At 36.6% G+C, this 24039-nt stretch overlaps 1 protein-coding gene across 1 annotated transcript; it reads right to left on the bottom strand.

Annotated features, from left to right (window-relative positions):
* Positions 1-1653: 1653 nt before the first annotated feature.
* Positions 1654-23340, bottom strand: DAZL (deleted in azoospermia like). Its single transcript, XM_026673536.2, has 11 exons — positions 23287-23340; positions 22149-22240; positions 21526-21577; positions 19609-19675; positions 18551-18681; positions 14913-14990; positions 13204-13245; positions 6848-6856; positions 4011-4115; positions 2654-2752; positions 1654-1707 (listed from the first exon to the last, which is right to left on the bottom strand). Exons 1-11 carry the CDS (start codon positions 23323-23325, stop codon positions 1654-1656), a joined length of 768 nt encoding a protein of 255 aa, XP_026529321.1. The 5' UTR covers positions 23326-23340.
* Positions 23341-24039: the final 699 nt, after the last annotated feature.

The following is a 24039-nucleotide window of genomic DNA, read 5'->3' as shown; positions in this document are numbered from 1 at the left end:
ATACTCTAAAACCTTGCTTGGGACAACAGAAAGCTTCAATTTAGAAGCACAAAAGCTGTCAGTAGGTTGGCCTCTTAAAACCTGAACAAATTATGCCTTCTAGTGAAACAGAGAGCAGGGTATCCTTATTATATGTTAAAGGTATTTCTTTCTCCTTCATTTAAACTTCATTATTCTTTGTGCTTCTTCCTTTCAGAATAACCTGGATTCAACAAATATATTTCCACCTCATTTATGAGGTGTATTTCACTTCCTTTTGGAGGATTGAAGAGTGTTTATGCTGAAATCCATCCCATCTGTCATTTCCTGTATTAGCCTAACCTAAGCAGGACTAAAGAGAACAACTCACTGTGATCTTTTCTTTCCGAGATGTTTCCTTTCACATTCTAAAGTCAATAAAGGCAAAAACATATTCTTGGTAAATTCAAGAGACTGCAAACAATCAGAAAAGGTAGCGGTAACAATGTAAACAGAAATGCTTGAGTTTTATTTGTCCCAAGTTTTGAATGTTAAAGGATACATTTATGCTTTTATCTATAGATTTATTTACTCTTGAAGATTGAGGGAAAAGAGTAAAAGACACACTACATTTGCCAAAACTAAATGTTCAAACCTAAGCATGCAAAACTAGTATGATTTCACCAAAAGATACATAAATGCAATCTTAATACAAAAATTTTCTTTGTAGACATACATTCAATTTAAGGCTATTTGAATGTTTATAACAAAACTAATTTCTCAATGTGTGTCATTCCAATTATGTTATCTGAGATCAAAACAAGCAATGTTAATATTTAGGACAACTTTTTAAAAAATACTTTGCAATTCTCCCTGGCTAAACCACAATGACAAAAGGAATCCAACTCAAAAGCGTTTATTGTGGAATTTTACTGATATAAAACTAAAGTCTACATAATTAAACAGTTTTACAAATTCTTTGATTTAAAGCTGGTGACCAGTTTTAAAAAGCACAAGATCACATAGTACTCGTTCTTTCCACAATTTTAAGATATTTTAACCAGGAATGCCTAGTATAAAAAAGTGTAACTCATGGAATATAGTTAATATATTAATTACATCCATTAGTACACTTTTATTCCTATCAGTTTCAGAACTGATAATTAAGCAGCACACACACAGCTAGTGAATGAAGTCCCCACTGATTGGATATGTAAGGCAATACTGTACTGAGTATGTATTTCTGGCAGTAATTGAGATGCCACTGGATGTCTGTTTAATCACCTGATTCAAGTACAGTTTTAAAAATACCTCTTGCAAAAATAGATCCTCCTATTTTAAGTGTGAGCTGGGAGAAAGTTAAAATGTTAGAAACTAGTATCAACATGCAGTAAACTGTATTTTTAAAGCTTAGAAACACAACCCAATATTCAGAAAGTTTTAAGAATTCTAACTGTTAAAAGTTTTCTGATTCTAGACTAAATAAAGCATATAAACATGTCTAGAAATAAATAACATAAATTCAAACAGAGAAACATATTACATATAAACTTCAAATGAACTCCAACTTCAAATAACTTTTGCCAGTAGGGCTACATAATTGTCAAGTATGTTTTGTCACCAATATTAAATTGCAAGTTTTTCTGCCTTTACAAATGACAAACATGAATGTTTCAGGTTTTTTATATTGTTGAGTCAAACAGTTTTAAGAACAGCTCTACTTCTTCTAAAATGATGTGCTCTCTTCTCCTACAAATGAAGGTTAAAGAACATAAATTAAAGTGCAACCAGATTCAAATTAAAATGTCTTATTTACTTCTAAAAATAACACTCTTGGATCAAAGAACAAACCAGTTTAAGAAAACCCTTAAAGTAAAAAAGCTATTTGTGTAGTTTATTTCCATACTTTGAGGCAATTTAGCACGGTAACAAGTAGTTATCAATTACAAACTATTTTATTCACATTATTTACAGTATTATAAAAGCGGTTTCTCTGGAACAGCATTTTTTCCATATTGAAAAGATTCAAGTAAAATGGTATTAAATATTAAAAATTACTCTTTTTATAAGGCACTAAGGAAAAAAAATCATAGATGTAAAAACTTGTCTAAGATAGGATTCCTTATGTTAATTATAAGGTGGCCTTTTCTTGTTTTTAAATTTAAAAAGGGAATTATCTTTGCCATAAATTCTATACGCTTGGTTAAGTTGTAGGTATAAGACTACCTTTCTGCTATTTTCATAATTACTGTTATTTAGGTATCAAATACCAATTAGATATTCAAAACTGACCTAAAATATAATAAAATATAAACAAAAATATATATAGAGAGATTAAATTAGGCTAAACTGTGTTCTGGTCTGTGACTACAATAACATATTCATTATTTATTCATTTATTCTGCAGTGTAAAAAGTAAATATAGAATTTGTTTAGGCATTCTCTATTATAGCTTCTTTGTGATGTGTGAAGCTGCTGTCAAACTTTCATCATCAAAACAGCATAAACAGAATTTGAATACCAAATTAGAATGCAACAATAAATTCATAAAGAAGGTGAGTACTTTAATTGTAGCTATCTCTGTCAAATCTGGATCAGAATATTTCCCATACGTATTATCTCTGTAAATTTGAACTTCTCTAATAATTCCTAATAACAGATCTCTTAAGTGGTCATCTTTCAGTTTTATTGATACCTTAAGATAGTCCTCTTGAGTTACAATATTGTTCCTCAACCGATTATCTGGATTACATAGACACGATACTACTGTCTGTATGCTGCGATCCACAGATTTCTAAAACAATTAAACTTTATTAATATATTGTGAATATTGTGTTAGATGTTTTCTAATGCCTGAACTAATGTTGTATAGAGAGATAATCTCAGTCTCATCTGCTTCCATTTTCACCCCTTGAAAGGCCTATATGTATGAATCTAAATCTGATTACAAAACACCAAATTTCAGAGTTAATCTCATGTCAGAGGTATGAGGGATGGACATTTTAAAAATTGTCTTCAAGAGGTGTCTTGCTCCCATTTATATCCTTTGGAAAAGAATAACAAAACTGCACTACAGAAAGCTGGGCATTTGCCACTGAATTTAAACATGAAATTTTGAGTCCTGGATAGTCATAAACATTACATAGGGGAGTCATATATGGACACAACTTGTCAACAAATGCTTTAGCAATTGGCCATTTATAGGCTTTTTAGCCTACATTTGATCAATGTTCCAATGTTTTGAAATATCAGTTTTATAATCTCTACAAACAAGACACTAAGAAAAAAAGCAATACGCATACACACTACAGATAGTCCTTGCTTACCAATTGCCTCGTTCGGTCACTGTCACTGTTTCTTAGTCATATGATTACCATTACAGTCAGTAAGCAGCATACAATGGAGAATATACATAGAAAGGAATGTGGTGGTGCTGGCAGTTGCTAATGCAAACTGGGTAGTCCCAATTGTATGTCTGCGTACTCTCTTATAATCCTTTCACCCCTAATCTCTTAACTGTGGTGAGCAATTTCTATAGGCAATCTCTGGTATTTGTCCTGTCCTCCCACAACACAGAAATTGGAGAGGAAGAGACTACAAGATAGTAAACGAGTATGCAATGGGAACTACACCAGGCTGTTTACATTGTGCTTCCACAGCTGCCATTGCTTTCAGGTTCAGTCCCCATTGAGTGCCTGTTTACTGTCTTGTAATCCCTTTCTCTCCACTGAATGAAAATAAAAACACTAATTTCCCTTTTAATTATTTCAGCTCCAGGTTAACATTCCAAAGAATGGGGAGTGCTTAGGAAGCAAACAAAAAACCAAAAGTGCAAAATGGATGAGTCTTGACATCCTGAAAAGTACAGCTGTGATCACCTGATCACAGTACATTATGACCACTTTACTTAGTGACAGAATAGTGAATCCCAATTGTGGTTCACAAAGACTACCTGTACTATTTGTATTCTATTCTTGCTTTTCATTTATTATACACCCAAGGTTTGATTATTCTTTATGTAAAGAATATTTATATAAAATAAATCATTATACCTTTTGAGGACTGTTTGCACATGACTGTGCAGTGTCAGTCATAAAACACTCTGCTTGGTCAGTTCCTACATCCATTTCACTACCATAATTCACTGTAGTATATGCCTGTGTAAAGTTTAAAAGAGTTAATAGAAATGGATGCTATCCATTCTACGAACTGATCAAAAAAGTCTATAATAGAAACTGCAGGAAAAAGAATCGATATTACAAGTTAGATACATAAAGCTTAATTATAGCATTTATTTATTATTTGCTTATACAGTGGTACCTTGGTACTCGATTGCTTTGAAACTCATCAAATTTAGTACTCAACATATTTTGACACAAAAATTTTGCCCCACTACTAATTGTTTATTTGATACACAACACACAAATTAGAATTTGTTGCCGTCAGTTATCTTGTGACTTACAACATTATTCCCTATGGGAAAAATTTGTTTGATTCTCATCATTTTGGATTCTTATCGCGCTTCCCGGAACCAATTAACAATGAGTACTGAGGTACCACTATATTTGGCAGATATGTAGCATTTTGACCTACCAAAAATAGTAAACACCATCTTGGAAATTGTGGCTTCATTCATTTATAATCAAACTAGTTAAAATAATCATGTATACCAATGCTTCAGTAGATAAAATGACTCAAATTCATTTCTAGCAGCAACGTTGTTGGAATATATGTTAGAATGTATTTTGTATTGCAACAATTATAGAATTATTCAGCCAGTATATGGCAGTGTTTAGTTTTCATATATGGTTATAATCTATGGTTTCTTTTTTGTTCTAAGGAGAGTTTCCTATAACAGTTGAAATTGTTAAGGGTGAGGCCCAAGGTGACTGTACACTGTACACATTATTTTGATCTGTATGGCTATCTAACCATCCTCTGCTACCATTTATATAGAATAAAACATAATTTTCTAGCAGATTATGGGCCCAGGTAAACCAACTTCAGCCCAGGTAAACCAGTATAAAATCAGAGATGAGCCCAGTATAAACCCAGATCAGAGGAGAAATATAAAGTTTAGCACAGAACAAAGTAAACCAGTCATAGCCAGCTACAGTAAATAAGTGCAAGAAACAGCAACAGAAAGAAGACTGTAACAAAATTAATAAATATAAGAAAATGGCCAGTTAACAAAGCTGAAACAAAGATTTCATTTGTGAATCTGATAAACCAGAATTACCAGTCTTGGAAATTAAAGATGGAAAAAAAACTAAGATTTTAGTGAAGAACATAATGGAAAAACAAAGGAAAATACTAATGGACAGTCTAAACCAGTGGTTCCCAAACTTTTTCAGTCCACCACCCCCTTTGTGCTACAAATTCATCCTTGGTGCCCCTCACCCAGGGGTGGGATTTAAATTTCTGTGGGCGTGGCCTAATTTGAGGACGTGGCTTGCCGGTCATGTGACTGGGTGGCTTGCTGGTCACATGACTGGGTAGGTGTGGTTTGGTGGTCATGTGACTGGGTGGGCGTGGCCAGATGACCGGCAAACCAAATACAAGTGATCCTCACTTAACGGCCAGTTGTTTAGCAATTGTTCTAATTTATGACTGGCCTTCTCAGAGCTACTAGACCTGTTTTTGGAGTTTTGACACACACACTCCCTTCTACTGTGTTTCTCATAAAATAAGGCCGGGTCTTATATTTTTTTGAGCCCCGAAAAAACGGCTAGGCCGTCTTTTCAGGGGTGACTTAATTCCCCCCCTTGCATCCTCATCTAGAGCGCCCCGCAGGCAGCCTTGCCACCAGCCGCTCCTAACGGGTGATCATGGCGAAGCGCAGAGAGCTCTCTACTCCCACCAAACACCTTTGCAGCAGACCCAAGACCTTTGGCACCCGCCGCTGTTGCTTTCCCTTCTGCTCATTCTGCCGCCACATTGGGAGCTGTCGCTCCCGTTGGGAGCTGCCGCTTCCGTGTCTGGAGTGCCGCTGCCATTTGGAGTGCCGCCGCCATTTGGAGCACTGCCGCCACGTTTGGAGCTGCTACTTCTGCGTTTGGAGCGGTGGCGGCGCTCCAAATGGCGGTGGTGCTCCAAACAGCGGCAGTGCTCCAAACGCGGAAGCGGCAGCTCCAAATGCGGACATGGCAACTCCAAACAGCGGCAGTGCTCCAAACAGCGGTGGGGTTCCAAACGTGGAAGTGGCAGCTCCAAATGCGGAAGCGGCAGCTCCAAACAGCAGCAGTGCTCCAAACAGCAGTGGTGCTCCAAACGTGGAAGTGGCAGCTCCAAACGCGGCGGCGGCGGCATGGGCAGAAGGGAAATCAACAGCGGCGGACGCTGAAGGTCTTGGGTCTGCCACAAAGGTGCTTGGCAGGAGTAGGGAGCTCTCCGCGCTCTGCCATGATCGCCCATTAGGAGCAGCTGGTGGCGAGGAATTGCTGCCCGCGGGGCACTCCTAACGGCAAGTCCCCCCGCCCTTCCCCCCATTTTGCATGTTTTAAAATAGGCCTAATTTTGGGAGGAGGGGCTTAATTTCATTTTATGCCTAGAAAACATGCTGGGTCTTCCTATTGGGGGAGGTCGTATTGTTGGAGAAACACGGTAACCCTGCTGGAGCAGGTCATCGGACTAGAATCGGCAAAGCATCTGATTAGATTCTAGTAGTGAATAAAATCTAATCAGAGATGCTTTGCCAATTCTTGTTGATTTATTTGTATTTCTTTATTTTATGTTGCTGAATTGCATTGACATGTGTGTCTCTTCTTGTGCACAACCCAGAAGCTTTTGTCATTATTGACCTCTGGCTTTGCTCGACTTTTCAAACGTGCTGCCACTGCCTCATTTTAGGTGCCAGCCCCGCAGGTCCACCCCACTAAGCCCGCTGCACCGGAGGGACCTGCCCAAGTAAGTCCGAGCGAAGCAGTGCAGCAAGTCAATGCGGTGAGCCTGAGAGGGAGAGAGAAAGAAAAGAGAGAAAGAAAGAGAGAAGGAAGAAAAGAAAGAGAAAAGGGAAAGAAAGAAAAAGGGACAGAAAGAAAAAGAAATAAAGGAGGGAGGGAGAGAGGAGAAAGATATCTATTCTAGTCCAATCACCTGCTCCAGCAAGGTTAGAAGGAAGTGTGTGTGTGTGTTCTTGTAATTTACCAGTACATTTTGGTTTTGCCTTCTTCACTGTAATACATTGGGGAAAAGTGATTTTTTAGGGTGGAGATCTGGTCACTACATTGCCTTGTTTTGTGAGCTTCTACACTGATAAAAAATTAGTTTCAAGAAGAGTGACATATAGTACATTTTTTACAAATATCTTTCTGGTGACACTCTGTCATGCCCGTCTGAATCTGATTCAGAGGGGGAGGCTGAACAGCTGACAGGGAGTGGGAGTGTGGCTCCGTTGGCTGTGGAAGAAACTGAGGAAGGACAAAGGCTAGCTGGGCACAGCAGGGGAGAGATAGAACAAGGGAGAGGGAATTCAGAGGAAGACTCAGGCCCACACCCGCTTCATTCTAGGGCACGTAGTGAGGAACGGAGAAGGGAGCAACATGAGTTGCATAGATTATGGGGAAGGAAAGGGCCCTGATTCCCTTCATTAGCTGCAGCTGGGAACACAGTGTTTGAAAAGGGAAGCTGTGCACAGCAAAGTTGTTGGGAGCAAATTGTGAATTATCTGGTATCGTTGAGGCTTATCTGGGTTCCTGGCATCTTCCCAACTGTGTGTTTTGCTGGGCTTTCAAGTCTGCAATTCCTTCTCCTACCCTGTCAAGTTAATTACTTCAGCGTGGTTTGTGTGGATTTTTATTTACAGTTGTATGTACTTTGTTTTTAGACTGATTTTCCTCCACTTAAAGACTGTTCTTGGGAGAGTTTTTTCTCCAGCCGAAGGACATTGGGGGCAAAGTTGGAGGTATTAAAGGGACACTTTTTGCTTATTTGACTGTGTTGCCTTTGTGCCACGCCCCAGGTCATCACACAATCTGAGAAATAGGATAGTAAAGAAAACCATCTCCTATTCCTTCTGGTTTCATTATTTGCCCATTACCTGTGGTGATTGTTTCTGTTTTAAGGTGAGTAAAGAAATACCTTGTTTCTCCAACAATACGGCCTCCACCAATAGGAAGACCCAGCATGTTTTCTAGGCATAAAATCAAATTAAGCCCCTCCCCCAAATTTAGGCCTAGTTTAAAACATGCAAAATAGGGAAGGGTGGGGGACTTGCCATTTGGAGTGCCGTTGGAGCTACCACCGCCATTTGGAGTGCCCTTGGAGCTGCTGCCGCCGTTTGGAGCTGCCTCTGCTGTTTGGAGCCGCCGCCGCCATTTGGAGCTGCCTCTGCCATTTGGAGCCGCCGCCGCCGTTTGGAGCTGCCTCTGCCGTTTGGAGCCACCGCCGCCGTTTGAAGCTGCCGCTTCCGCGTTTGGAGCACTACCGCTGTTTGGAGCACCACCGCCACTCCAAACACGGCGGCAGCTCAAACACGAAGCGGCAGCTCCAAACGACGGCGGCACTCCAAACGGCGGCGGCGGCTCCAAACGGCAGAGGCAGCTCAAACACGGAAGCGGAGCCACTGCCGCCGTTTGGAGCTGCCGCCGTCGTTTGGAGTGCCGCCGTCACGTTTGGAGCTGCCTTCCGCGTTTGGAGCTGCCGCCGTGTTTGGAGTGGCGGTGGTGCTTCAAACAGCGGTAGTGCTCCAAATGCGGAGCGGCAGCTCCAAACGTGACGGCAGCACTCAAACAGCGGCGGCAGCTCAAACGGCGGCGGTGGCTCCGCTTCCGTGTTTGGATCTGCCTCTGCCGTTTGGAGCTGCCTCTGCCGTTTGGAGTGCGCCGTCACGTTTGGAGCTGCCGCTTCCGTGTTTGGAGTGGCGGTGGTGCTTCAAACAGCGGTAGTGCTCCAAACGCGAAGCGGCAGCTTCAAACGGCGGCGGCGGCTCCAAACGGCAGAGGCAGCTCCAAACGGCAGAGGCAGCTCCAACGGCGGCAGCAGCTCCAACGGCACTCCAAACGGCAGCAGAATGGGCAGAAGGGAAAGCAACAGAGGCAGGTGCCAAAGGTCTTGGGTCTGCAGCAAAGGTGTTTGGTGGGAGTAGGGAGCTCTCTGCGCTTCGCCATGATCGCCCCTTAGGAGCGGCTGGTGGCGAGGCTGCCAGCGGGCGCTCTAGATGAGGATGAAAGGGGGAAATTAAGTTACCCCGAAAGACGCCTAAGCCGTTTTTCGGGGCTCAAAAAAAAATAAGGCCCGGCCTTATTATGTGAGAAACACGGTATCTGTCATTTGTCAGGTGATTCATAGCTCCTGAATCAACACACCATGCTTGCAAAGATGAAGTGCAACTTTTGGATTGAAAAACATGTACATTATCTGAAGAAAAATCCATTTCTTCCTTCACCCTTTTGGGCATTTGTAATTTTTGCATTCTAGCTTTCCAGATTCTGCAATCTGCTTTTAAATGACCACCCCTTTTTTTGGAATACAAAGCATTCACGTTTCTTGCTTCATGTAACTTTTTATTCCTATTTTTCATTTCTATTCTATTCTATTCTATTTTATTCTAATTGCATTCACACATGGCACAGACACCTTGGATACAGAAGTCCTGACATAATAAAGACGTTAACTGAGAAAGACTATCCAAGTAGAATAAAAAAAAAAAGGCTGGCACTGGGCCACAAGAAGTTTCAATCAGGAGATACACCCGAAGAAATAAAGGCATCCCAAACATCTATCCTATGTTGCTCGCAAAGCATTAAAACCCAGAGATGGGAAGGAGCATGTGAAAGTGACTGCAGTGACCAACGTCCCAGCAGCTCTGTTACCAGTTCTTTGGAGAGCCAAGGCCTAAGCAGTAGCAGCAGCTTTGTGAACAACCAGGACAAACAAAAGAGGAAGGAAAAGGGCAAGAAGAATTATAAGAAATAAGAAACAGAACTAAGAGCTGAAATAGAACTATTATAAGGAGTAGTTGTTGAGTGGGGGTGTTGGAACACATTACAATGTATTTTGTATTGCAATAATTACAGAATTATTCAGACAGTAGATGGCAGTGTTTAGTTTGCACGCATGGTTATAATCTATGATTTCTTAATGTTCTGAGAAGTTTCCTATGACAGTTGAAACCGTCAAGCAGCAAGGCCCATGGTGATTGTATATTGTACTTCTATCTTATGGCTATGTAACCAACCTCTGCTGCAATCTGTATGACTATATAACAATCCTCTGCTACTATTTCTATAATAAAACAGAATTTTCTAACAAACTTAAAAGAGTAGCATCAATTTTTAAAGTGCTACAGAGTTTGGTGTAGACTACGTAAAGAAAGTGTTCCTTCCAAGTACAGATATTTGTACAGATATTTAGGTAATTTTGGGAGCCCTTCTCTGACTGTTTCTGCTAAATTTCAAAAACACCTTGAAGGCACTATTTAATGAATAAGAAATTATGTTCATGTAAAATTAACTGATACGCCAATATAAAAATAATCATTCTGACTTCCGGTTTGCCAGGGTTCGGCGGCGGCAGGGATTCGCGATCCAGCGCGATCCCTGTCGCGCTAGCTGTCTTGGTGCCTCCGATCCCGATGGGTCTGGAGGATAAGGCTGCCACGTAGAGGCAGCTGAAGACAGGGGGGATACGGATAGGGGTTTGGGGGTGTCGCAGACCCCCTCCCCACCTGGCAAAACCCCCTTCTCTCAAGGCGGTGGAGCAGCGGTCAGTAATGCCAGCCACAAAGAAGCCGGCAACTGGATAAGAATGTGCAGGAGGAAGAAGGAAAAAGTTTGGAAAGTTTTAAAGTGAAAGTTTTTTTGGCTACCGGGACTTTAAGATATATCTAATATCCTGAAAACTACGGTTTTTTTGAATGATACATTGTTTCCAGAGGAGATTCTAAAAGCGGCGAATAGTGCTGAAAGGGAAAGTTTACTTTCCTTCCCTACGGACTTAACAAAGGGACGTTGAAAAATCTGCTTTTCTAAAGAAGGTAAAATTTAAAGCTCTTTGTTATAAGTGGGAAGGGAGATGACTAAAACCTGTATAAAGATCTTGTTGGAGGAGATGCCTTGGAGATTTTGAGACTAGAAGCTAATTGCAATAAGGCTTTAAAGTACAGACTGGGCTCTTTTTTTCTTTCTTAACTGATATTACCCCAGGAAGAGAAAGTGTAAAGGGAAGAACTTTCTGCTCTGTTTGGATGCTTGATGACTTTGGGACTTTGGGGAACTGTTTTTTAAGTTTTGAAACATCTTGGTTGTTCTAAGAAGAAGAAGAGGGAAAAAAGAAGAAGAAAGGTTTACAATGGCTCTATCTATTGATGAACTAAGAAAGGAATATGGAAAAAGAAAGAAAGAAAGAAAGAAAGAAAGAAAGAAAGAAAGAAAGAAAGAAAGAAAGAAAGAAAGAAAGAAAGAAAGAAAGAAAGAAAGAAAGAAAGAAAGAAAGAAAGAAAGAAAGAAAGAAAGGACTCTTTGAGAGATATCTTTCACTTTTTAGAAATGGTGCTTGCTACTTATCAGCAAATACAACAACAAATGGAGGAAACAGAAGAAGAAGAAGAAAAAGAAGAAGCCATCTTTAATGAATTAAAAAATCTGACTAAGAAAGAGAAGAGAAAGAGAGGAAGGAAAATAAAGGACTTAAGACCTAAAAAAACACCCAAGAAAGAGAAAAATGAGATGCAAAACCAATACAATGCTAGAAAGCAAAAGAAAAGAGAAATACAACAGAGAGGGCAAGCCAAAAAGGCAAAGGTTAGGAGGGTGGGGGGTGAAAAGACTAGGTGGGATAAGAAAGGAAGGAAAAAGGGGGGGGGAAAGCCATAAAGGTATAAAACAAGATGGGAAAAATAAATTTTTTTTTTAGGGACAAAGGGTAATGTACAATTTATTTAAAAAAAGGATCTGCAAAAGTACATAAGATAGTATGGTAGTATTTGTATTAGAAGTAGAAAACTAGAATTTTATAAGAACTAATAAAATATTAAAATATCAAAATGCTTAATAATGATAGACTTTATGATTTAATAAAATATTAAAGGGAATGTTTAAAATATAGAGTTTATTGGCTATTGTGTTAATGTTATTACAAATGTATTATTGTAGCATTTGTTTTTGAAGTAGACAATTGGAATATTACAAGATTTAATAAATCAAAATATTATAATGTTTAAGATTTAATGATAGATCTTAACATTTAATATTATTGAGAAGGTGTAAAATGCTTAAGATTTAATGATAGAGCTTAATTTGTTATTCCCTTAATGTTATCACAACTTTTTTTTATTCTCTTTTTTTTTTTTTTTTTTCAGTTTAAAATGTACTATTTAAAATGTATTTAAAAAGTAGAATGGTAATTATGTACTTAATTATTTTATAGATTTATTATTCTCTCTTTTTTTTTCTTTTCTTAAAATTTAATAGGTAGATTGTACTAAGCAGAATCAGATTGGGAACTAGGTATTATCTCAAATGCTAACCTAAGGGATAGAAAGGCATCATACTTTGATCAGTGATTCCAGGAGAATGAGATAAATGGACAATTGGAAAAGAATGGACAAAAGATACAAGGATAATGATTTAAAGTAAGACGAAATAAATAAAATAGAATTAAGAAAAGTGAAAAGCGGGGAGAAGTTACATAGAAGATATAGAATGGTTAATAAGATAAGTAATGGTATATAAGATGAGCATGAATTTAATTGAAGTCCATACAAAGAGAGGTATTCTGGGGCCAAGCCACTTTCTAAAAAGAAGTTTTATGTTTTTTGTGTTTTGTGTGTTTATGTTTGATTAAGAATTAATAAAACCTTGGAGGAATGTTAGACGAGAATATTTGTAAACAAGTCAGATGAAAATATTAATATGACGGTTATAAAATAGACGAATATAGAAAAGAAATGTAATTGAATAAAAGTAAAGAGAAATAATGAGTAAAGAGACTAAAGAGAAATAATCTTTGCTAAAAGATATTTATGTGTTTATAAGGAAATGGGATAAATTAGAATTATTTATCTGTATAAAATATGCTGTATAAAATAATCTTTTATCTGCCTTGTAAAAATTTACAATGGAAAGAGGTTTTATGTTTGTAATGTTTAATGATGTTTTGTTTGTCTTTAAAACTAATAAAATTTGTATCAATAAAAAAAAATCATTCAGCAAATAGTACATAAATAAGGATGACAGGTCTCCTTTGATCATTGTAAATAATAGCCACTGAATTTAAATAAATACAAGAAATGTGACTTACCGGTACGATGTAATTTCTTGGTTCTCCAGGAGGCCATTGTGGTGGAATCTTTAAAAAAACAGTAAGTGAAGAAACTATTAACAGACTTTTAGCAGAACATAGCATTTAACTTGCTTGATAAAATAATAGGAATACAATCATATATATTTGATTAGCAATTGCACTTAAGTTTATATACCGTTTCACAGTGTTTTACAGCCCTCTCTAAACGGTTTATAGTCAGCATATTGCCCCCAACAATCTAGGTCCTCTCCTCATTTTACTGACCTCAGAAAGATGGAAGGCCGAATCAACTTTAAGCAGATGAAATCAAATTGCCAAGTTGCTGGCAGCCAGCAATCAGCTGAAGCAGCCTGCAGTACTGCATTCTAACCACTATACCTCCATAGTGACAATGTCTATGGAGATTCTCAATCATCCAGGTCATGGTTATCCCAAAGTGCTTTTTCCAAAAGGTAACTAGGATTTTCTTTTCTTTTTTGTTTGTTTGTTTGAAAATGTTTTACTGAAGAACTGAAGAAGCTTCTTGGATGAAAAGTGAAAAATTATAAAAAATCAAGAAAATCCAGTTTTTTGAAGAAAAAAAAACTCATCTGTGGCATCTTTGAGTACTAATTTTTAGAAATATAAATATTCCAAATTTAAAGCTAGTAACCTAAACTAAACAACCAAGTTTACACTACTCAAAACACAGGAATAGTAACATGGATGATCAAGTTTTGCATACTTGGATGCTAAAATATGTTTGGCTGTCAGGCTTATTTCCTACTCTGAATTATCCCAATTCTGACCAACTTGTATATTTTTCTTTGTAAATAAGGTTAAATACATAAGAAAAAAAGAACCTACAATATAATCCAATATAATCATTTACTGGATCATTCCTTAACAAATTTGACTCCATTGCAAGAGATAAAAGCCTAATAATATATCGCCCTCCCTCCAGTCCAAATATTTATAGCTTTCCTAAAACCCAGCAGCATTGGAGCTGGACACATATCAGATGAAATTCTCAGATCTCAGGTCAAATGATCCAGACAAAGGGAACAGCAATTGAAAGTTTACTTATTTATTGCATCTTTTGAGAGAAGAACTTTTCCTGGTCTTATATGCAATCAGGAATAGACAATCCTAAAGTACCAATGTCTAAGTTTCTTTAATATCACGTAAGTACTTTTAGGTAGTTTAAAAGTCTCCACAATTGGTGACAGGTGCAATGTTTAAGTACCCTTATTATTTTTTCTCCTTGAAATCTGGATTACTACAAAAAATCTCACAGCTGAGAGTAAACACAATTGATATTTATCAAGACCTACTACTATCCAGCATATAAATGATCTTCTTGCTTAGTTATTCCTACATTTCAAAATATCAAGAGGCATGATCTGAAAGCCGTATTAAAACATCTTAACAGAGCCTCCGTGGTGCAGTGATTAGAGTGCAGTACTGCAAGCTACTTCTGCTGCAGCCAGCTGCCTGCAATTTGGCCGATCGAATCTCACCAGGCTCAAGGTTGACTCAGCCTTCCATCCTTCCGAGGTGGATAAAATGAAGACCCAAATTGTTGGGGGCAAGATATTGACTTTGTAAACCGCTTAGAGAGGGCTGTAAAGCACTATAAAGCAGTATATAAGTCGTGCTATTGCTATCTTTACTTAAGATAAAACTTAAGTTTTAATTCATGGCTACTAAAATTGAAATATACTCAAACCTACCTGGTAATTATAAGTTGGCTGGTATCCTACAGGGACTTGTTGCTGAATTAATAAAGCTGGAGAACCATAAGGATAGGCCTGTAAGTTCAAAAACAAAATTAGTTTTGGATAGTTTTCTACATGAATAAGTCTGGAAATCTCTTTTGAAAATGTTTCTGTACTTATAAGACAGAAGTCATGGCAAGCTACATTCTACCATCTTATCGGTACAACGTGGTTCATAATTCTAAACAAATTATGCTTTGTGCATCAACCAGTTGATGTAATCTGAATCTCTTTTTCTTTTATGTTTTTGATCATTTTGTTCTTTAGTTAGCAATTCTTGGTTGCTATTTTCAAATGTAATAATTAGTTTAAATTCCAAGAAGCCAGTGATTGGCAGCAAATAAATTTAACAAATAGTAATACACCATATAGCTTGCTATCTTTTCTTCCCATGTTCACAAAAACTGGACATAAGCCTTCACTCATGTCTGAAAACTGTACAGTACAACAAAGTTTTGTCTAAATAAATTGGCAGTAGATTTAAAATAAGCAAGACCTATAGAAACTGTAGCTACAATTCTGAAAAAATGTGTTGTTGACAAAATTTTCTAATAAAAAATTGAGGGTATTTTAGGAAACCAATATAGCTTGCATCTGCAGAAAGATAAAAAGACAAAAAGAATTATGATTTGCAAGAGATTCTAAAAACACAAAATGGCCTTTGTTCTGTATTATTGTAAAAGAAAAGGTAGAAGCTGCTACTGCAAGCAAAATTATTTTATAGCAACAGGTGACAGCAAGAGGGGAAAGTGCAACACCTGATGTTTCTTTCCTGCTCCCCAAAGTAGAAATGGGTTTGATTGGGCATAAGCAAAAGGAGGGGATTAAACTTCAATTAAATAGATGCTGACAGACTGGGTCAAAATGTGCTGTGCAATTGGTGGCTTCCCATTACTCACATCAGCTCCTGCCAACCTAGCAGTTTGCAATCATGCAAATGTGAGTAGATAAACAGATAACCATTTTGGCAGGAAAATTACTATGTTCCATATTTTCATGCTAGCCACATGAAAATATCTATCAGACAACACAGGAGATGAGCACTGCTAGCTTGAGTAGGTCATGACTGGACAAGGAAAAACTTTAAACCCTTTAATTATGAATGAATGTAAATTTATTAGAGTGAATGTAAGTTCAATTACACCTGAGAGTTCTGAAGAAGCTTCTTCTTTGAGACCCTTTCCAGAATATTAAGAGAATTTTTTTAGGATGGTTATAGCACAAAAACACTGGACAAAAGCAAATGTTCAAAAAAAGAGGCCCAATATAAGCACTAACTGATCAGTTTCAGGTAGCAAGGAAAACTTAAGGACCCATTATAAACTCAGTCTGTAATCTTTTAAAAAATAATTCATTACTTTGGAGAACTTGACATGGATTTATCAAGAATATATCATGCCAAATCAATCTGATCTTATTTAATAGGATATCAATTCAGCTGATTATGGATGTGGAAGATAAACATGGATGTGGAAGTACAATGTACCTTAACTTTAGCAAAGCACTCAAAACCTAGGAGATTCTACTAGAAAAGATGGAAAAATATAAACTATAACTGCAATAACAATTTGATACAGAACTGGCTGAAAAACTATTCCCCCCCAAAATAAGTGAATGGCTCTGGAAGACATACCATAGCTCTCCTGTGTCATTCAATATAAACATCTTGGAAGATGGACTTAAAATATATCAACTGTTTATATAACACAAATATAAATAATGAACATCTTAAAAGACAGTATCAATATTAAAAGATATTTACAAACTGGAACAATGACAAAATCATCAAGATGTATTGCAACAAAATGCAAAGTCTTAAAGGAAAATAAAAGATGAAATTTAGGAAGGGATGAGGAATAATCACACAACAGAACATACATACACAAAGTATTTATTTATTTATTTATTTATTTTTAAAGTAAGGGCATTTGTGAATTACAAGCTTAATATGAGCCAACAGTATAATGCAGCTCGCCCCCAAAAGGAAATATATACTATGATGCATCTACCAAAGTCATTAAGTCAAAAGGGAAATAAATCATTGTATCTCCCTATTCTGCTTTGGTCAGATTGCACCAAGATTGTTGCATCCAGTTTTGATCATTAATTTTAAGGATATTGCCAAAATGCAGTGTTTCATAGAAAAGCTATAAGGGACTAGAAAGAAAAAGTTATGAGAAATGTTGCCGATGCTATATTTAGCTTACAAATGCAACAACCATGGGAAGGTAAGACAAGCATTTTTATTCAGAATTGTTCAGAAGACAGGACAGGAAAGAATGGCCTTAAATTATATAGATTAGATGATGTCCACAGCCCCTTGCAATCTTTGTATGATTAATGTTATTATTTCTTAAATCCTAATACCATATAATATTGCGAATACAAAAATTAGCAATTAACAGTACAAAATAGAAATAGTGATGGTGAATAATATTCCAAAAACCCAATGGAAAAGTTCAGTTTACTGGTTTACAGAGGCCTTCATTGATGGAGCCAATAAGTTTCCATATTGTTCCAGAATGTAGATGGTGTGACAAAAAAAAGAGTACTTACTGGCCTTAGTCACCCTCACCCCCAGGAGGATCTTTATGGATAAATCAATTCCAGTAGAAGTAAATAACTTGAAGCTTTGATGTCAAGCCATTTACAACTGTTTTAAGTCAAAACTATTATAATAAAACATCATTATAAAGTAATTCTTTATAAAACCAGTGGTGTCTACCTTATTACATGCTTGTTTTTTTAAAAAAGAATTATTCAGGTTCTTTTATTTGTTTTTATTTATTATAGGTTTTTCAATCCATCTTTGTTTCACTGGTTATCTTTTGTATTATGTATTTTCTTTTTTGTAATTTTGTTATAAAATACTGTAGAATAAAATAAAAAAGTCAAAAATAGCATTTTTAATTGTACCAGTAAATCTATGGCTAATCAACCAAAAGTCTGAAAAATAGGTTTAATATTTTAAGAAATAGCAAGTTAGAAAATGGATCACTGCACTTTGCCTCTCCTGTAGTCTTCAAGCGACCTTCAGAAATAGCCCCATGCTGAGTAAATTGCAAAAGTCTAACTGCATGGTGGTAAAGGTATGAATCACTATAGCCAGAGCTTTCCATTCCAGAAAGGGCCACAATTGCCACACCAGTCACAACTGAGCAAAAGCTCTCTTGGCCACAGCTTCCATCCATCCAAGCAGTAATTATGAATCCAACATCCCCACATTCCAGAATGCTCAATTAATAGTACTACCCCTTTAGAAGATAACATGGGAAATGACAGATGAATAAACATTAATTCCATTGTATTCAACTAAACTTTAACTTATGTAACTTTAACTATGACAGATTCGAGGAACAAATGGAAAGAGGGGGAAGGACTTTGCCAATATCCCAAAAATATTTCAGAGTAGGAACAGAAAATGGGCATACTATATTCTTATGAAATGTTTTTAGATATTAATAAGGAGCTTGCATCTTGAAAGTATGCCCATTAAGCAATATAATTCACTGGAATATTTTTAATCCAGTTGTACAATTTTACTTTTTCTGAAATGTAATTAAATGAATTAAATTTCTTTCTAAAAACCTTACCTGAACATATTGTGTTACAGGACTCATCACAGCTGGAGACTGCATATATGTTTCCTGGTTACTCCAAACACTATGGAACTGAGGTGTAGGGGAATTAATAAGCATTGGCCTGGGTGGCACATGATAGGCACCTTTGGAATAAGAAAAAATAGTTATATCCTCAAAATTTATTCTATCTAAAAAAACATCCCAATATTCAAATATATTTCATTCTTCCACCTAAATAAGTAGTTATCAGTATAGAGCTGAATTACACCACTAACAAGACTTAGAGTACAATGACAGTGGTTTTCATATATCCATCCTGCAAAAAAAAGTGAGTACCTATTTATCGGCGTATAACACGCACTTTTTCCCCCTGAAAATAGGGGCAAATGATGTATGCGTGTTATACGCCGATATAATGTTAAGAAGCCTTCGGTGAATGCTGCTGGGATCGGGGATCAAGGACACAAATGAAAGAAGGGGAGGGAGGAAGCAACGAAGCCTGTCCTTCTCTCTGGGTCAGCTCTCTCAGTCGCTCTCTCGCTCCTCCACCAGCACAGGAAGAAACTGCTTCAAAGAAGCGGGGGGGCTTTTCCTGTCGCCGCAGCTTCCCTGAGCGCCCGTTTCTCCCCACCCCCCCACCCCGCCCGCCCGCCCGCCCGCAGTGCTCCGTTCTGCCTGCCTGCCTGCCTTCGTTAATGGTTGAATCGGAACAGCTTCGGCTGAGTAAAAGAGGCGAATAGTTATTATTCTCAGCCGAAGCTGCTCCCAAACAACCAGAAACTAAGGCAGGCAGGCAGGCAGGCAGAATGGGACACTGTGGATTGAAGCGCGCGAGGGGTGGGAGTGGGGGTGAAACGGGCGCTTTCCTGAAATTTCCCTCTTAAAATGAAGATGCGTGTTATACGCCTGTGCGTGTTATACGCCGATAAATACGGTAACTGATGGTAGAATAGTAATAAATATCAATGTTGCAAATGTTTTTGCCATCCTTCTATTTATCTAGAAACAAAATTATTTGCTATATCAAGAGGCTTTTCTTTATACAGCCTGTCAAATTCAATAATACTCACATAAGTTTGGGTGTTTTCTTATTGCAGGTCCCAATTTGAGCTTCTTCCCATGAAAGTTTATTTGTGACTATAAAAGAACAATTTAAAATTTTTGAATCATCCATTTCTCTCAACAGACTAAATATTATCAATAATTTCAATTAATATAACTACTTAGTCTGTAACAATCATAGATGACTGGAATTCCATACTGGCAAATGTGAAGACCACCAGAGAATTCTCAGGTTAATAATATGAATTATGTCTGGCCGTATTAGACTTCTGAGACAACTAAGACCAAGAATGAGAAGGCAAGAAGAGCTGCAATACTTCACCTGTTACCAGCAAATAAAAATTAATGGTACTGAACAAATCAATATAAAGAAGAGGAAAGAAATATTTTCTATCTAGCTTATTATTCCATTAACAAATGAGTCAAAAATGACTGGATGACACATAATCAATCAATCATACTGGAAATCCCTTAAATAAAAAGGCAATCATTTCATAACATATCAGTGACCAGAAGAGCTAGCAGTAGATCATAAAAACTACCTGAAGCAGCCTACTCTCCTGATCTTTCAGAAATACTTGGAGACCTGACTCTCCAATTCACTGGAGCCTCTGCATTTTTTAATTCTGAAAATTTTAATTTACTTTATTCTTGTGTTTAACTGTTTTTAATACATTTATATATAGCTTTTACGTTTATATATGTATTTGTTCACTGTCTATAATTGTTCTAAGTGGGAAATGGACGATCTCTAAATTCAACATACAATAATAAAAATCCAAGTTAGTGACAATTCCACATCATGTTTTACCATAAGAGGCATCTGATTAGAATGGGGTCATTGTGATAGATCGCAAGTCCATCCTTGTACTGATAGTATGCCTGACACATGCACAAGTATCGACATGTATGATTGTACCTGCCCAGCTGTCTCTCTGCTCAAACCTTTTTCAGTCTATGTTTAGGAATTTAAATAATTATTTTAAACTTCCCATTAGGAACCATCCTGCCTTTTATGATTATCTCTACATATTTTATATACAGCAATGTATGCAGCGCATCTGGTTTTCATTAGGCTGTATTACATATATTAAGAGCATCATGGACTAATTGAATAGAACTAATTGAACAGAAAAGAAAATATCTACGACTCAGCTTCTGCAGAAATGTAAAATCTATTATGTTGCCCAGTCTTCAGATGAAAGGACTGCTAAATGCCCCATGGAACTACAGAATCAAATTCTATTCATGTTTCAATTAACTATAAACAGAGAGAAAACTTGGATTACAGATGAAATTTCTCTTCAATATCCCGTAATCTGAATACGAGGAATGAAAGTAATAAAGCCTTTTGAGTAGGGGATTGAAACACAAGACTGTATTTTAAAGAATTTTAAATAAGCTAGCCTCGAAGATAGTCTGGCAGACATCTCAAACCCAATTAATCTTTACTTGCATTTTTTTGGATGAAAGTAATTCAAATTTTGCAACTTGGATTGCATAAAGAAGGCGAAAAAACTTATCCAGGTTTCTTGATCATTTCATTTGTTCACCTTGAAAAGCTGATCAAAATAGTGAGTCCAATCATTTCTTAGGTCCAAATACTATTAACTGAATGTCACACTTCAGAAGTTATTGGGAAGGTAGCATTTTATTTTATTTTATTTTATTAATTTAACTTCCATCAGCAAAATGCACAAATTACAATATTTTCCTCATCAGCTTTTTTGAATTCTACTGTATAGTGCAGTGTTGGAGGTTTCGGTTCAATGTGTGGAGTGTGAAGGATGTGTGTTTGTGTTTATTTTCATGATCATGATGTGCACTGAAGATGGTGTTTGATTTCATTGTACGAGGTGCAATGACAATAAAGTAAATTAAACTAAACTAAATTATTCCACAAAGAACCCAAATTAACAACTTACTTCAACTATTTTCTGTACATCTACGTTGTCCAAAAATGATACAAATCCGTATCTACAAAGATAAATCAAAAGCATATCAACATTCCAATTGAATATCCCACTATGTAATTCAATGTTCTGCATTAAAAGGTTGTATCCAGAAAAGTTAAAAAAGTCAAATATTAGAGATTAAAGGTATCAAATTAATGAGAATGTTTATATTCCTCCATCTTCAAGAAAAATCTTATCCACTTCTCCAAACTAGACCAATGGCTATTCTTAATACGAGATGGAAAGTAAAACTTCTAACTTGACCTGTGGCTCTGTTTCTGGTGATATTATCTATTATTTTATTTTTTAAAAAATTGATATCCTATCGTTTGATTCTACAAAGATTAAAATAATGCACAATAAAGTAACATTACAATTAAAAATAACAAATGAATGATTAATTAAAACTAAGAGCAACATTGAAGAATTTAAGTTTATGCCTGAAACTTGCAGTTCAGTTTACAAACTTTTAAATCTTTTCATTAATACTCTTCATTTCCAGTTGATTTTTGAATACTAGTAGTGTTTGATCTAAGTACAGTAGCTACTTCACATTTATTTATTATAAATGCCACCCAAACCAACCAACTTACCCTTTAGAGACACCAGTTCTGTCAGTAATTATTTTCACTTCTTTAACTGTGCCATATCGTGTAAAAAAGGTCCGAATTTCTGTCTCATCCATCTAGGAATAAATTATATAATGGCATACTAAACATTATATGAAGGTACCCTGTTTCTCCAACAATACGACCTCCCCCAATAGGAAGTCCCAGCATGTTTTATAGGCATGAAATGAAATTAAGCCGCTCCCCACAAATTAAGGCCTATATTAAAACATGCGAAATGGGGGGGAATGGTGGGGGGGCTTGCGGTTAGGAAGTACTTTTGTTACACACCCGGATATGGTGCTGCCTGCGTTGACCCTGATACGAAGTGCCCCACCAACGCCAAGGTCAACATCCAAGCCGTCGCTGCCGCCCACAAAGATGCAAGGGGGGACTTAAGTCACCCCGAGAAAAGACAGCCTAGCCATTTTTTGGGGCTCAAAAAAAAAATAAGACCCGGCCTTATTATATGAGAAACACGGTAATAGTACAGAAAGGACCTGTAATAAAATACTGTTAACTTTTTTTAAAAATCCAAATAACTATCAAATTATTTATTAAACAACAGTATTGTCATACACATTTATTTTATTTTTTATTTTTGCCAAGCAATTATAAGATAACAGGTATAAGTATAAACATAATTATGGATACATGAAATGAATACATATAAGAAAAATAAAAGAAATAAAAAGAAAAAAGAAACAATAGGACAGGGACGGTAGGCACGTTGGTGCGCTTATGCACGCCCCTAGAGACCTCTTAGGAAAGGGGTGAGGTCAGTAGTAGACAGTCTAAGGTTAAAGTTTTTGTGGTTTGGGGAAGAAACCAGTCAGGTAGAGTATTCCAGACATTTACCACTCTGTTACTGAACTCATATTTCCTGCAATCAAGTTTGGTGCGGTTAAGTATAAGATCATTTTAAAAGAGAACATATGAAACTTCTACTGAAAATTTTGGATCCAATAATACTTTTTTACAATTCTTAGAAGATATCACCAACGACTTTATTTTCACTTGGGATTGCAATCTTAACTGTGCAGAATTCAACTTCTCAAAAGTTTTGGTGAAAACACAAGACACAGTCTAATAACTGAAATCCTATTTTGAAATAAATACTTACCCTTATATCTATTCCACCCACAAAAATGGTATTTGGCATGATTTTCCCTTCAGGCAGAACATATCCTTGGCTGGTAGCAGGTAACTGAGAGCTTTCTTCCTGTGGAATATTTGTGTTTTGAGAGTCCTGATTTGAAGTAGACTACAAAACAAATTTTGTTTTTTTTAAAAATCCTCCTTCTTAAACACTATTACACTTATATCTAGAAAATATTCCTTCCTCATGTATATAAAATGTGACACAAATAATGATAGAATATAAGGTAACCAAGCATATATTCTACTGGTCCAAAGTAGAGGATCCTTGTTTTACATTTCTCTAAAATTATTGAAGTATTTTCGGTTGCAACAATTCAGCAACTTCCAAGGATACCTTGAATGGATAGCAGGAATTTGGTCATCTTAACCAAGATCACTGGTTTAAAGTTTACTATAGCAATCCTTTATATGAATGATTTTAAAGTATTTGCAAATAGGAACCCAGCAAACTTTTATGGATAACCTACCAATCAGCTGATCAGAAGCACCCTCTTAAAGAATGCAGTGTTAAACTATAATACTTGGGCTATGTTGAATGAAGCTTATATGAATTGCAGTTCAAAATAAGTTAATCCAATTTATTTGAATTGGCTTCTGATATAAATTCAGATCACGTTAAAGTAAACACAAAACTTTTAAAAAATCTTAACTTATTAAATATAATTGTCTTGATACATGTTTAAGATGTACCAAGCTCAAGAAAAAAAAACTCAAT

This window comes from Notechis scutatus, chromosome Z, assembly GCF_049901735.1.
Source record: "Notechis scutatus isolate UNSWTSFEM ecotype Mainland chromosome Z, rNotScu1.2, whole genome shotgun sequence".
Lineage (NCBI taxonomy): Eukaryota > Metazoa > Chordata > Lepidosauria > Squamata > Elapidae > Notechis > Notechis scutatus.
The sequence above is the reverse complement of the archived record's forward strand: the minus strand, read 5'-3'. Positions and strand labels throughout refer to the sequence as shown.

Bases quoted from the DNA above. Each gene is read 5' to 3' on its own strand.
- DAZL (XM_026673536.2), bottom strand. From the start codon at position 23,325: ATGCCAAATACCATTTTTGTGGGTGGAATAGATATAAGG. The intron at 19,676-21,525 runs GTAAGTTGTTAA...GTTCTTTTATAG, and splicing joins ATGTACAGAAAATAGTTGAA to TCACAAATAAACTTTCATGG. The intron at 13,246-14,912 runs GTAGGTTTGAGT...GTTTTTTTAAAG, and splicing joins AGCCAACTTATAATTACCAG to ATTCCACCACAATGGCCTCC.